The sequence below is a fragment of the Pezoporus occidentalis genome, unplaced genomic scaffold (assembly GCF_034315485.1).
Source record: "Pezoporus occidentalis ecotype Australia unplaced genomic scaffold, CSIRO_AGI_Poc_V1 ctg136, whole genome shotgun sequence".
Taxonomy (NCBI): Eukaryota; Metazoa; Chordata; class Aves; order Psittaciformes; family Psittacidae; genus Pezoporus; species Pezoporus occidentalis.
Window position 1 is genome coordinate 86,369 of NW_026913168.1, and position 14,759 is coordinate 101,127.

Genomic DNA, 14,759 nt, shown 5'->3' on the forward strand with positions numbered 1-14,759 from the left:
CACAGCTTAATGGTCAGAACCATAGATCTGTTCTGAAGTGGCAGATGTTTATGCATTTAAGATTAGTATTTGTTGTAAGTGATCTTGAAAACTTCACGGGAATGTGTGTTAGCCGTCGTGGTAGGCTTCAAGGTGTAAAATCCATTTATCACTGATAATCTAATGAAAAAATGCATTTCCTTCATGTGGACCCTGCTCCTTATTTGAGTTAGGATTTGGCCTTGGTGCCTGTTCATTGAATCATTGAGTAGCTTAGGTTGGAAGGGACCTTTAAAGGTCACCTAGTCCAACTCCTCTGCCATGAGCAGTAACATCTTCAATTAGGTCATGTTGCCCAGAGCCCCATCCAACCTGACCTTTAATGTTTCTAGGGATGGAGCAGCCTCAGCTTCTCTAGACATTTGTTCCAGTGTTTCACTACCCTCATCATAAAACTTATTCCTCATGTGAATCTCCCCTCTTTCAGTTTAAAATCATCACCCTTTGTCCTCTAGCTACTGGCCCTACTAAAAAGCCAGTCCTGTGACTGACTAAAGGAGAAATACCCTGTCCCATAGAGTCAAGCTGACCACATCTTCCAGGGATCAAAGTTTTGATTTCCTGAAAGTCAGGATTGAGGATCATTCATCCCTCAGTATGCCCCAATCTTGCTCTATCCCTGTTTTACTATGTACCAGCCTGACATCACATCTTACATGTGTTAAAGATCAATGAACTATGTGCATTAGTGTCTTTGTGTGTGTGATAAATTCAACAGATCATGTATGTGTTTGCCTGAAATTATGGGAGGTTTTATTGCACATAAAATTTGCATACTGAAGTTTATCTTAGATCTGACAGTCTTTGGAATTGTTTCATGTGGAGTGAGTATCCAGTTTGTTCAGGGAAGTTAATGACAAAGGCAGGTTTAAGGCTACGAACCTGTAGACAACATGTTCAGACCTTTCTCGTGATGCTGCACCACCAGAGCTGCTTGGCAGTGACGGAGCCCTTTCAAGCTGCCCTTAGGTTGCAGTGTGGGCTGCCCAGCGTGCAGGTGGGAGGCTGCAGCCCTTGTGCCTGGGACAGACGTGCATTCCATGTGTAATGAATCTTAATTCCTGTGTGATTCAGGGGGTGAATTTACCTAGTCTGGATCTTTCTTTCTTGTGGAGAACAGTGTTAAGATTTTGTTTCTGTTAAGTGAGACCTTACTTCCATGAGTTCAGTTAAATGGTGTCTCTGTGACTCCTCTCTTGCATATCAAGTGTTGCATGGTTCCAAGCTATTCACATTACTCAGTCCTGCTCATCTTCTCTGTATCCCCATCATGAATATTACTTTAGCTGTTGAAGTCGAGCAGTCATCTTAGGGCAGGATGTGGCCATATTACATTAATATTGTTTACTACTTCACATTATTACATGGTAAAGTACACAGATAAAAACAACTTTACATAGGCTGGGGATTAAAAGAAATAATGAAGGTATAACAGTATTGGATTGGCTAGGCTGGGGAAGGAAGGGGAAGGTTCATCGTTATGAAGGAAAACGGTGCAATAAAATTGCATTGGTGTATAGACGTGAATTGATTTTGTGTCTGTTCCCACCTTATCCTTTTTACAAAACGAATCTGTAAAGTTCTTTTGCATAGAAAATACATACACTAAATGGAAATGTATTTATTTAAGGTATCTTTAGGGGTTTGAGAGAGTTTGTTTGCCCACTCTGCCTTTTCCTTAGTCCTTGCAGGATAGCTTTGAATACTATGTGAGTACATGGGCGTAGGTAGTGTGATCTAGTTAGCTGAGAGGAAGATCTCCAGGAACTCCTGCATTCCAGTGCAGTGAGTTACTGAGCAGCCCGTGGCAACTCGCTTGGCTTCTGTGCTCTTTTCCTGGTGCTCAGCTGCCAGCAGCATTTAGGGGGAATAAAACCATGGGGCTGGCTTAATGTGCTCCTGTGGAATTTCCGTGCTGGAAATGCACAGGTATGTGGTGTTAGTGCATAGCTGTGCAGCTGAAGAAATGATGAGGAATGTGGTCAGATGTTTGCTGCTGGGTTAGTTTAGTGAGGGAACGTGGTGTCTGCTTCCCAGGACAAAGGAGCCTTCTTTCACTGCTGGGTAGATTCAGTTTGTACATCGATGCTAACTTATGAAATTAGCAGAGAGCAGCTCCTTAATAAATCATTGCAGTTCATTCTTTGTGATAAAATGAGATTTGATTAACTTCTTGTGTGATTCACTTCCATGCCAGATTAGGAAATGTGAAGATAACCTGTCAAGTGATACCAGTTAAGCAGAGGAGTTGCGGTGTCCGGTGTGAATCTATAGGGATGTGGAACCATCCGATTGGTGTCGGTGTCTTGCATGCTGCTGGAGGCATGGGAGGAAAAAGAGCTTCTTGTGTGTGCAGCCAGCTGCTGGCGTGATCTTGTAGGGCCATGAAGAATGAGGCTGCTGTACATTTGTCCTGTTGTCGGAGAGGCTTCTGGTGAGGTGACAGTGCCTGCAGCTGGCACTAAATAAGTGAACAGTTTAGCAATCTTTGTACTGAAAACCAAAACAAATGACAGCTCACCCCAAGCAGATTAATAAATAGAATTTTTTTCTTCCCCTTTGCTACATTTTTTCACTTCTGTTTAAATAAGCTTAATTTCTAGCTGTTGTTTGGCATACGAAGGGCCTGCTATCAGTTTGTTTAGTTATATGGCAGTGTGCACAATACCATAACCTTACAGCGTTTACAGCTTGAGTACAGGCTATTTCTAGTGTGTTAGATGTTAATCACATTTTTTTGTATTTTGATGTTGTTTGTCAAGAAAACTTTCAGGTACTTGGAAAAGTGCTTCTAAATGACCAGATTGTGCTTTTTGCAATGCTGTTCAGAAGGAACACAGTGGCTTTAACCTGCCAGAGGGGAGACTGAGATGAGCTCTTAGGCAGAAGCTCTTCCCTGTGAGGGTGCTGAGGCGCTGGCACAGGGTGCCCAGAGAAGCTGTGGCTGCCCCATCCCTGGCAGTGTTCAAGGCCAGGTTGGACACAGGGGCTTGGAGCAAGCTGCTCTAGTGGAAGGTGTCCCTGCCCATGGCAGGTGTTAGAGCTGGATGAGCTTTAAGGTCTGTTCCAGCCCAAGCCAGCCTATGATGCTATGAATGCTCTTTCATTTTTTTTAAGTTTCTAGGCTGATCACTGGAAGTTTTGACTTTTGTGTGTGTGGTCTTAGAAAACGCGTTGATTGGAACAAACTTTTCTATTAGATGAAGTAATTCAAATGGGTTTCTTTATTCAGCTGTAACTTCTGAATCTGAAACCGCATCTTTTAAATGAAATAAATGAAGTCAAATCAAATTCAAGCGTTTTCCATCAGACTGTTCTTACATTGACTGCAGCAGCAACTACTTTTGTAGCCTCGCCCGGTGTGTTTTTCACCTTTGTGCAGATTTGATACAGGTCTAAAATACTGGCGTTTAATATCCTCTCTGTAGAAAGCTGCAGTGATGTGGATAGGAATTCTTTTTATAATATCAAAACACAGTAGGATTATTATTTTCTTTTATAAAGAATTTCATGTAGTGTCTGCTTTTTAGTCCCTTTTAGGCAGGGTTTTGTTGGTGTGTTACTTCATTTGTAGAGCAGAAAGAGGCTGAAACCTGGCTATTTACCTGTGTTCTGAGAAGCTGCAGATGATGCAGGTGAAGGAAGGCAGCCTGATTGGGCATCAAAATGGTCTGGTTACTTCTGCTAAGAAAAGTTTCTTTGATAAGAAAAACAGAAATTGGAGCCCTCAGAATGGAACAGAATAATACAAAGCTGGGAAATGTCTCTGTTCAATGGCTGCTTTTCAAGGTTTCAATTCATAACCTGCCTTTTTAGCGTTAGGATAAGAAGTGAAAGGAATGTATTTTTAAATGTTAATAAAACATCTGCCATATTCTCCCTGTTACTGAGAGTAAGTTTTGTAGAGTTTTGAGAATATGGAAATTAAGTCAAGCAAAGTCTCAGTGCCTTGCACAGGGCACAGTAGTAAAGGAGGAAACCATTTTAGGGGTGTTTCAGTAGTATGGTTTAATAAACACAACAAAAATACCACTTAGGTTTCAGTTCAGTAGTACAGCACAGGGTGCTTTTCCAAAAGAAGAAAATAGACTTTCTTTTAAGTCCTTGTCTTTTGAAGCTGTGCAACTGCTTTGATTTAGAAGGTTTAAGATTGAAATAGTTCTAGTTCTGAATATTGTGAGTTTCACTGTGTCTCCAAAACAAATCCCAGGGGCTCCTGTGTCTCATTGTCTTAGTTCCCTAAAGATCTGAATTCTTATTTGTTCATTACTACATGTTGCTACTGTAAATGATTACTTGTAAGACCTATACAGAAATGATTTTGTGCCAAGATGACCCAAGAGTAATGTGAATTCCATCTTTGTTTTCAGTCCACAGGAGCTTCCTGTCCATGATGCAGCGGCAGAAAAGGTAGGTCCAGTGGCATCCAGCTTTTTGACTAGGAAGTGAACGTTTACAGGTTTATGACTCTCTTCACACAAATCCCTATGAAATGAGGAGATGAAGCATTTAGTGATTTGCATTCCCAAAGAAGCATGTTCAGAATCCTGTAAGGATTGTGGTCCTCAAGGCCATGTTAACTCACCCACAGATCCCTTGGGGCCTGCACAAGCTTAGAGGTACTAGCTGGAATGAGACGTGAGTTTTCCTCACCCATCATATGATCTAGTAAAGGAAATGGAGCTCCTGAAGAGAGCACACCCAGCTCTGTCCTGAGGGAGCTATTGTCTCTGTGCTGTGAGCTGTCACCAGCTGTGCTGGCTGGCTGGACTGTCCAAGTGAGGTGGTGGCTTTGATGCTGACGTGTAGGTGGCTGTCCCCTGAGCAGTGAAGCACGCTTTTCTGCTTTGGGAAATGGTGGCAAATATCCCGGCTGCCACTGAAACTTAATGACCCTTGACACGTATACTATGGACATGCAAGACCTGGCAGCAGCTGGTGCAGGCCCTAGTCCAAAAATCCTGCTGCTGCTGGAGGGTGTTGGAGGAGAAGTTTGGGATCTGATGCTTTGGGAACGTGGAAAGCTTTTTATTGAAATTATCTGGAGCTGAATTTCTACTTGTCTGGGCCTAGTTACTATTGGTATTTCTCCTTGGTCTGTCAGCCCTGTAGTTATATCCAAGACCAGATCAGATTATTCTTGTTTGTCCCATATTGATCTTCTGTATGATCAGTTAGTTCTTTTGGCTGCACAAATCAGTAGAGGGCATGGAAGAGGGATGGAATGACTTGTTTCAAGGCAGCCCAGCTCCCTGGGTGTTGAGTAGGAGCGCTTCTGAAAATGAGTTATTTGGAGCTTCATTATAGGACTGGTAAGAAACACTTCTCATAAAGGAAGGGAACTTCTGAGTCCCTTTTGTTTTGCCTTGGTTCTTGTGTGTTTCTGTGTACTCAGCCTGAAATAGTTGGTTTTCCTGTGATGTTTCATTACATTTAATAACATAGTGAGTGTGCATAGAATTTCATTTCCATCAGAAGGATGCAGCAGGGGGTGAGTCTATGAGCATACATTAGACAGCTTGCAGTTACTGTGGTGTATGTGTACTAAAGCTCTGATTCACCGTGTCTTTGTAGGTAGCCTTAAATTACTGGGGGGAAAATAGTGTCTCAGTTCTCTGTCTCATATTTTATTTGTGCTGTCTCAGACAAAATGTCAGCATAGAAACTGTATTTATTGAATCAATGTTAAAGTGCAAATCTGGTGCTGTTTTGTAATCATGCAGTGACACTCCCGTGTTAGGCTCCTGGCTCTACTCCTGGTGATGCCCTGACCTCTGCTGGTTTGAGGTTTATCTGCCTTCTGTCAGCTGTGTTTGAATATTTACAATGTTCAAGATACCACTAACAGGGTAATTCATGTGTCATGTTAACGTAGGCTAAGACTAAAAGCTTTCTGTGCAATATATTTTAAAGGCATTTACTTGGCAGAACTCTTTATGCTTTCCTTTTGCCTTACTTCTGAATTTTTAAAGATATTCCTAAGCGGTGTTTTCATTTAGTTTGCCCCTTCTGTAAAGAATTGTTGTGTCCTTGTGAATTCTGAATCTCCGTTCTTCATGTACCCTGTAGTGTAAAGGGTTTAAGATGGGTTTTCTGCTTGTGTATTTCCATGTGCAATACTTCTAGAATAACCATTATTACAGTGAATGCAAGGCAGTTTTGGTGCTTCATTACCCTGCTGGGTGCTTGGTGACTTAAATGCATTGAATTGTTGTCCTGCATCATGGATAACTTACCCTTTAGGTTAACCATCCAGCACATTTGAGGTAAAACAAGGGGAGGAAATATCAGCTAGAGGAGACAAGCAGACAGAACTGACCTTAGGAAATCTTGAATCTGTGTGTGACTCTGTTGTTGAAGGGCTATGAAATGTTTTGTAGGTAATTTTCAGTTTGTTTGGTTTTCTTTGGTTTACTTTATTACAAATTCTCTAGGGAACAGTTCAGTGAGTTCTGGTTTTGTCTGAGGCTTCTGCTAAAGCATTGCATTAAGCCTTACCTCCAGCACACTTGATCTCCAAGAGGATAGAGTGCTGCACGGAAGATGGATGCTTGCCAACCCAACTTCATGCTTTCAGTAGCATATTATTTACTGACACAGGTGAAAGAAGCCTTCTTTGCTTCAGTTGGGGATTCTGTTATTGCCAGTGGCAAAATTGCTTCAAAGTGTAAAATGCACTCAGAAGGTAAATAAATGGATTTATTCTTTTTTTGGTGACAGCTACATGGAACTTGCCTGAAAGAGCAGCAGCAGCATCACTCTGCTCTGCAATGAGCTGTGTTAGATCTGTCCATGGTTCCAGTGTTGCATCTGTTAGACATGAAAGTGAACATAAACTAGCTAGAAGTTTTCAGCCACTGAGCACAGAAATAATTGCTATTTTGACTACAGTATCATCACTTGAGAACTAGGATAAATTGACACAGAAGACTTAAAAGCTTGAACAAACCTACAAATGAAGTGATCTGCTGTCTCGAAAGAACAAAACCCTTGAAAGCAGATCAAACATACAAACAAAAAGACTGGGGGAGCCGATCGGGTTTTATTTTTCTTGCAGATTATTTGAACAACATGTTGAGGGCAGAGACCTTTCCTGGCTTGATACCAGTGTTATTCCTGCAATGTAAACTATGCCTGGAGAACATCCGCTTGAAGAGATGTTAAAAGGGCTTATTTCTTGGAGAGGTTGTGAGTGTGGGGGAGAATCACAGTGTTGTGAAACTTGTGAAATCTGGAAGCAGCAGGTTTTGGTAGTTTTTCCACAGGTCCCCTTTAACCTAACTCTTAAGAAAAGTGTTTTAATTAAATAATAGGTAAGTGGCTGAGCTATTACCATACATGGCATGGAACCTGAACAAGAATGTGGGCAGTTGATTGCAGCATGAATAGTTAGATAAGTTAAGGTTGAAAGAGTACAGGCACTTCTTTCCCCATAAGTTTGTGTCAGGCTCCCGTCAGTTGGATTCAAATAAGAACAACTTAAAAACCCTAAACTAGCGTATTTCCAGGACACTTCGTGGACTGAATTGTGGTTGGGCTGGACCGCAGCAGTCATCAAGCTGGAGCACCTCTTGTATGAAGACAGGCTGAGGAAGCTGGGGCTATTCAGCCTGGAGAAGAGAAGGCTGCGTGGAGACCTCATAGCAGCCTTCCAGTATCTGAAGGGGGCCTATAGGAATGCTGGAGAGGGACTCTTCATTAGGGGCTGTAGTGATAGGACAAGGGGTAACGGGTTGAAACTGAAACAGGGGAAGTTTAGATTGGATATAAGGAAGAAATTCTTTCCTGTTAAGAGTAGTGAGGCACTGGAATGGGTTGCCCAGGGAGGTTGTGAATGCTCCATCCCTGGCAGTATTCAAGGCCAGGTTGGACAGAGCCTTGGGTGATACGATTTAGTGTGAGGTGTCCCTGCCCATGGCAGGGGGGTTGGAACTGGATGATCTTAAGGTCCTTTCCAATCCTAACTATTCTATGATTCTATCAAGCTGTATTTCTGCAAGTGCAAGGCTTTGGGCTCCTGGATTAAAGGATTCCTTTGCCTATTTTGTTGCATTGTTACCCCAGAAAGAATATACCAGTTCTGATGAGCAAAAGCTGGAAGTAAAGTTAGAATTCTATTGCAACAATAGTAGTAATTTTCTTTTCTATTTTTCCCCAACATTTCAGATGCAAGTTGATTTAATGAATACTTAATGGAAGTATTAATAAGTTTTCAGTATCCTGCAGAGCTTTGAAATTAAATTCTTACATTATTACCAGGTTGCATCACTAAACATATGAAACAGAATGTCTTTTCTGTCTTGATTAAACCTTGGATTTGAAGTTGGATGTAGAGGGAAGCTGTCCTTTACAAAGCCCTCTGTTTGTATTCATCTCTGAAGAGAAGGCAATAGCCACACATGTACATTTTTCTGCTTTAGCTTTTTCAGTGTGGATCCTCAGCTCCAAAAAAGAGTTGAAAAGTGTAATTTTAAAAGAAAATTAAAAATACAATTAATAGTTAACTTTGTAATATATAATATATATCTAATTATATATAATTAGATAATTATAAAATCATATATATAATATATATAATCAGAGACACCTAACCTACTTTACAGCATGTGAAATACACACTAAAAAGCTTCTTATCAAGTTTTTTTGGTTCCCAAGTTCAAGAAATTGATGGCAGCTGTAGCAAGGTTTTCATAGGCAGGATGGCCTTTAAGGCAGTAAGGTTGTCCTGTGCTTTCAAAACTATCTATAATATAAGTAACGTGTAGAATTCACATTTTTATTATGTTACTTGTTATACTACTTAATATAAGTATTTATCTTGAGAAGATGGAGTTCGTTTTGGTTTGATTTCTCATTTTATCACCTTGTTGCTGAAACCCTCTTGTCAGTAATAGAATTTAAGCAAGTAGATCTTACCTTTAGAAGAAACCCTTGACATTGGATACGGAGCCACTTAGGAAAAATGTAGCAAGCCAAGGATGAGAAGTGCAGCAAGGCTTTCTTGCTCTTAATACCCAGAATCAGAGCTTGTTCCCACTTCTGCTCCTGCACCGTTGCTCTTGCATCCACTTGTTTTTGTTTGTGTTCTTTGTGCTTTTTAAGTAGGGATGTTTTGTGTGATCACTGAAAATTTACCAAGTAGAAAAACAAATTGCAGGTTCTTGTACTTGCCTAAAATGTGTAGGAGAAGAAACTTTTATAAATCTCGTAGATAAACTTTTCTTACAAAATACAGTTCCTTACATAGAGCTGAAAACAAGGGTTTCTGCTTGATTTTGGATTGGCTGTTTTAAGTGAACCAGTGTTACTCCTTGTTGCTGTTCTTAGATGACGGCATGAAGAGTTGATGATGCTATGCTCAACTTTCAATAGTTTTAGAAAATCATAATTTGAAATGTATTCATTTTGGAAAAGTAAAAACTTCTCATTTCTTTTCAGCAAAAGCACCTTGAAATTGAAAGGACTACAAAATGGGTGAAGATGCTGAAAAGCTGGGAAAAATACAAGAACAGTGACAAGGTAAAGTTATGTGTGCTTTTTTCATTAGCTGTCACATCTGAATGAATGTATAACCTTAAATTAGATTCTCTGTTTATGAGATCTGGAAAAAAAGGCCTGCAACACCCCACACTGAAAGCGAAAAGCTTTCTATTTTTCCAAAATGCAGTAATACATAATAACCCAACAAAACTGGTAGTCAAATGCAAGGAATTTCTAAGGGCAATAATGCGTGGGCTCTCTTAACATATTAATGGTGATAATTCTGTGCTGCACTGCTTTGTGCTTGGACTGTGGGAACTGGGATCACACAGCACAGAATCATAGAATGGTTTGGGTTGGAAAGGACCTTAAGCTCATCCAGTTCCAACCCCCCTGCCACGGTCAAGGACACCTCACACCAGACCATGTTGCCCAAGGCTGAGTCCAGTCTGGCCTTGAGCACTGCCAAGGATGGAGCATTTACTACTGCTTTGGGCAACCTGTTCCAGTGCCTCAGCACCATCACAGGGAAGAACTTCTTCCTTAGATCTAACCTGAACTTCTGCTGTTTCATTTTGAACCCATCACCCCTTGGCCTGTCACTACAGTCCCTAATGAAGAGTCCCTCTCCAGCATCCTTGTAGCCCTCTTCAGACACTGGCAGCTGCTCTGAGATCTCCACGCAGCCTTCTCTTCTCCAGGCTGAACAGCCCCAACTTTCTTAGCCTGTTTTCATACAGAAGGATGTGTTCCAGTCCCCTGATCATCCTTGTGGCCTCCTCTGGACTTGTTCCAACAGTTCCATGTCCTCCTTATGTTGAGGACACCAGAACTGCAGACAGTGCTGCAAGTATTCATGTCTGCAAACTAATCTGGGGAGCAGAAAAAGTGTCAGACCTGCTTGTGTTGTCTTGCAGAGAGCTGGAAGTTGTTTTTGATTTAGGCTTTGGGAACGTGAAAGAGTTAAAAATTGAGGGGCCACCTTTAAATGAGTATAGTTGAGGTCTTCAGGAGTCATAAATCCCCTTTCAAGGGTTTTGAATTTTAACTTTACCTTTTCTTTATTCCTTTATATTAATGATTAATGTTCAAATTTACTGTTACTCCTTTGAGTTAGTGATGGCATCTTACTAAGATCTACGAGGCCTTTTATTACTGATCTTCTCTTCTATGGTTTCCAACTTTCTGCCCTCTTATTTTCCTCCTTTTTTGCATCCCAGGTTTACTGGAGGGCCTAGGATAGGTTGCAGCATGGATCAGTGAAAACCGCCTTGAGTAACTCTCCAAGTAACATGTTGTAACATGGGGCATATAATTTAAATTTCTATATATAGAGAGATATTTAAATTATCATGCTTGCCAGCACAGATATATTAGGATATCTCAAGATACCTGGTTATTTTGTTAAAAGGAGAGTTGTACTGAGTAATGTAGAGGGTAAAAAGTACAGGAAGCCATTCCGTGTCCTGTCCCCTTTGGGATAAATCTGGTTTAAATGTGAATAATATGCAACTCAGCATTCATCATCTTCAAAAGAAGTGGAGTTTTTTTGTTGATGCTATAACTGGAATCTGTTTGTGAATAGGACATTTTAGACCTTGGTGGGCTTTTTTATTCTGAAATCAAATGAAAGAACTGAAATCTGCAGGCAGCTACTTAACAATGCCCAGCAGTGCTACAGCAGTTCTTGACTTTTAGAAACAAAACAGAAAAAGAGTAAAGTGATTTTTTCCATGGGAATTTTAAGGAGGTGAATTACCCATTAATAATAATCCTTAAATTGCTTTGGGGATTTTTAGTTACAAAAGTATTTTTATGTTGTTCAGAGAACAAATAGTGGTCTGAGGGTAATGGTGAACAGTGGGTTATGTTAGGTATGCCATTAAGTGCTAAGTGCTCTTACTTGCTTTAAAAGCTAGGCATTTTCATGTGAAGAAGTTATTTGCTGAAGTTATAGTCTTGGCCATCGTAAAATTATGGAGGTGTTTCAGCTGGGAAGAAGCTTGCTGGAGAGGCTGCATTCCCAACACTGTTCTGGGAAGGTTTTCGTAAGTGTTCGTGTGGCCGTTTGGGGGATAACGCACACAGAACATGCGGTTGCAAAGTTCAAATTCCTCTTCTCCTCAATAGGGCTTAAAACTTGCATTTTCTGATGGGGTTTCTGTTGGTATTTTCTGATGCTGCTGATCCACCTGTATTTTGCTGAGGACTGGAGGTCAGCTGTTACATCCTAGGTTACTCCTGGATGACTGGCCTGCAGCGTGAGCTTACTCACTTACTAGCCTTTTGTTTTAGTAAGTTATCTGTGCACAGTAGAAAACTTTAAAGGGAGAAATTGAGACTACAATGCTTGTTAGCCTGATAAGCAGGGAACTGAGCTACTACAGTTCAGGTAGAGGAAGAGATTTACTCACCATATCCCCTACTCCTTAGGGGGAGTACCTTAGACCAGTAGCTACATCTTGCTCTTTGCTTCTGTTAAAAATACCAAAGCCAGTGGTGGTTGTTTTTCAGGGTCTAACTAAGAAGTTAGCAAATTCCTTTCCTTAAAATATCAAGTGAATGCATGAAAAAGCATAAGATGTTTCCTAATTTTTTATCATAATCCTTTCTGTCCCATCATCTCCTCTGGGAGGAGAAGCTTGAGGTCAGAACACTTGTGGCTTTGTTTTACTGTGGCGATTGTGTGATTTTGAAGACCAAGTATGTTCCCACGTCAAAGAGATGATAAAAAAGCCTGTGTGACAGCTACTTTGTTTGTACAGAGAATGTTAAATACATCTTTCAGGGGACACAATAGCTACGTGTTGTCTAAGCAGTAGAGGTCTTCCTCGTCAGCCATGGGTGACGTCAGTCCATGATACACTGACTTAACTCAATAATCCTCTGTTCACCAAGCATGCAGAAGGTACAGCGGGTCAGCTGAGCCGAAAGGGTTTCAGTTGATGTAACAAATTATAGGCTGAACTATAAATAGTGGCAGGAATAATTCAGTATGTTCGTGAAGGGGATGAACTGCGCTTGAGGCTAGGAAAAATTCCCACTGATTGTTGAACACTGGTGGTGCACACAAGTCTTTAAAAACAAGGGTGTTTTCCCTCTTCCTTCTCACATCTGGTGTGGTAAGTGAACCAGAACATGCAGAGTAAAGAATCAGCCTCCTCGCAGTGGAAGGTCAGACATTATTTGTCACTGCTGTGTATGGAAAACGAGGTGTTATTCTCAGGATTGTACAAAACGCACAGATCAAGACAGTTTTGATCTGAAAGTTTGTTGGAAGAATGCACCAGCTTTCCATGCTCACCTTCTTGAAGCACAGAAGTGGTCGTTGCACAAACAGTTCCTGACTCCTGCTTTCAGCTGACACTGGCATGGTTTCTGTGCAGTTAGATTGCGCCTGAAATCAGCACTGGTTAGAAACAGCACTGAAGGGAACACTGCAGCAATACTGTTGTAAGGTTATAGATTATAATTGTAGTGATGGCTTGGTTTTGGAGAATGGAATACTTGAGAGATAATTGTGTTCCTAACAAGAGAGCAAGGGAGAGTCAGAGAAGATGGTGGTCCCAGGGATAGAGCAGGTTATGTACAAAGTATAGGAGTTAAGACTTCATACATACAACTGAGAGAGTTTTGGCTTGAAGAAATCTGTTCATACTGTACACATACTGTAAGTGAATCCATACATTTGATGACATTATGCTTAATTGCAAACTACAGTTTTCATTTAATACTCTTGCAGAGCTGCCTGTAGGCTGCTTCCCTACTTTTTCTGTCATAACTTCACAGGGAGAATTAATGAAAAAACATAAACACGCTGATGTGTGTGTGCGTATGGGATGCTTCAGTTTACATCCCCCCTGATCCTTATTGCAGAATATCTGAAGAGGGGAGTACCAGGAGCTTCACACTCTTTCCCCATTAGAACTTCTGAGCTTAAACCTAATTAAAGAAAAGGGGTGTTGGTAATAGCTCAACCACTTCCCCATTCTTTTCAATATCTCCTACAGTGGGAGGTTCTTCATTCTTCCAGTCCCTGCCTTGGCCTGCCTCCCTGTGGAGTGTTTGCTTGCTACCTTCAGAGAAGGCCCATATTTCCCCTAGTCTTCATTTTACCACTGACGTACATGTAGAAGCTTTTCTTACTGCTCTTGACATCCCTGGCCAGCTTTAAGTCTACCAGGGCTTTAGCTTTCATATCCAGATCCCTGGCTGCTAAGACAATTTATTCTGTTCCTCTCAGGCTACCTGTCCTTGCTTCCACCCTCTGTGGGCTTCCTTTTTGTGTTGGAGTTTGTCCAGGAGCTCCTTGTTCATCCATCCAGGCCTCCTGGTGTTTTTGCCTGAGTCCTTTGTGTCTAAAACTCCTTGATTCCTGTATGATTATTTCGGCATCTTTTCAGTAGGGTCATCATGATTCTTACAGACACTACTCTCTGAAGTAACTGCCCTTGTGTCTTTGTATGATTCATATTTGTCAAAACAGAGCTTTCATCTCTCTATCAGCCCTTTCTCATGCAGGGAGTGTCACAGAGCAACAAAGTTTGTGTTCCACTGTGGTCTTTCTCTAGTTTATGCTTTTATTTTGTATTTGTATTTTACTGCTTAACAATCCAGGGTACAATCAACCAGACAGTAAATGCTTCCTGGCTTAGTATGATCATAACTTTCAGGAAAGATTAAATAAAACTGTTAGATGTTATATTCCCATTTGAGTCTTTCCATCGAGGCGTTTCCATCTTTCACTCACTGCCTTCATCTGTCTGTGATTGAAGTTGTCTAAACTGAGAGGGAAAGGAAGAAGAGAGACAATCAGGGTAACTGCAATTTCCAGCTGCTCTGGCATTCACACAGAATATAATAATCAAGTCTCCACTTAGTCTGGAGTCTGAACACAAAGCCTTAATGAAGAGTCCTCTTGGCATTCCTGAGATTTTTCTGAATGAGATGGAGCAACTCTTGTATTTGCACATCTTCTTTGTTTTATGCAACCCACAGAAGTTGAAGAACCTCTAAAGGCAGCAACCTTTGTAAATATACTTTCTTTTCATTATAAGTATACTTTCTTGTGAGCTTCAGATTTTAATTCTTTTTGAGGTGGCAGAGTCCCTCTGGTGCTTGTGCTTCCTAACATAACTGAGAAAGTCATACTTTCAAGAAAACCAGTTTTACATCTTGCAGCAGTAGGAATGCCAATTCCTACTCTTCACACTGTGTGATAGTGGCCTCATTTCCTGTCC

The 14,759-nt window shown here is 41.0% G+C and overlaps 1 protein-coding gene across 1 annotated transcript in view; it reads left to right on the forward strand.

The window, feature by feature from the left end:
• Positions 1 to 14,759, forward strand: part of USP6NL (USP6 N-terminal like) — a 72,497-nt gene that overhangs the window by 22,551 nt on the left and 35,187 nt on the right. The window contains 2 exon segments of the mRNA XM_062609302.1: positions 4,410 to 4,449; positions 9,478 to 9,558. Of these exon segments, the coding sequence (XP_062465286.1) occupies positions 4,410 to 4,449; positions 9,478 to 9,558 (121 nt within the window).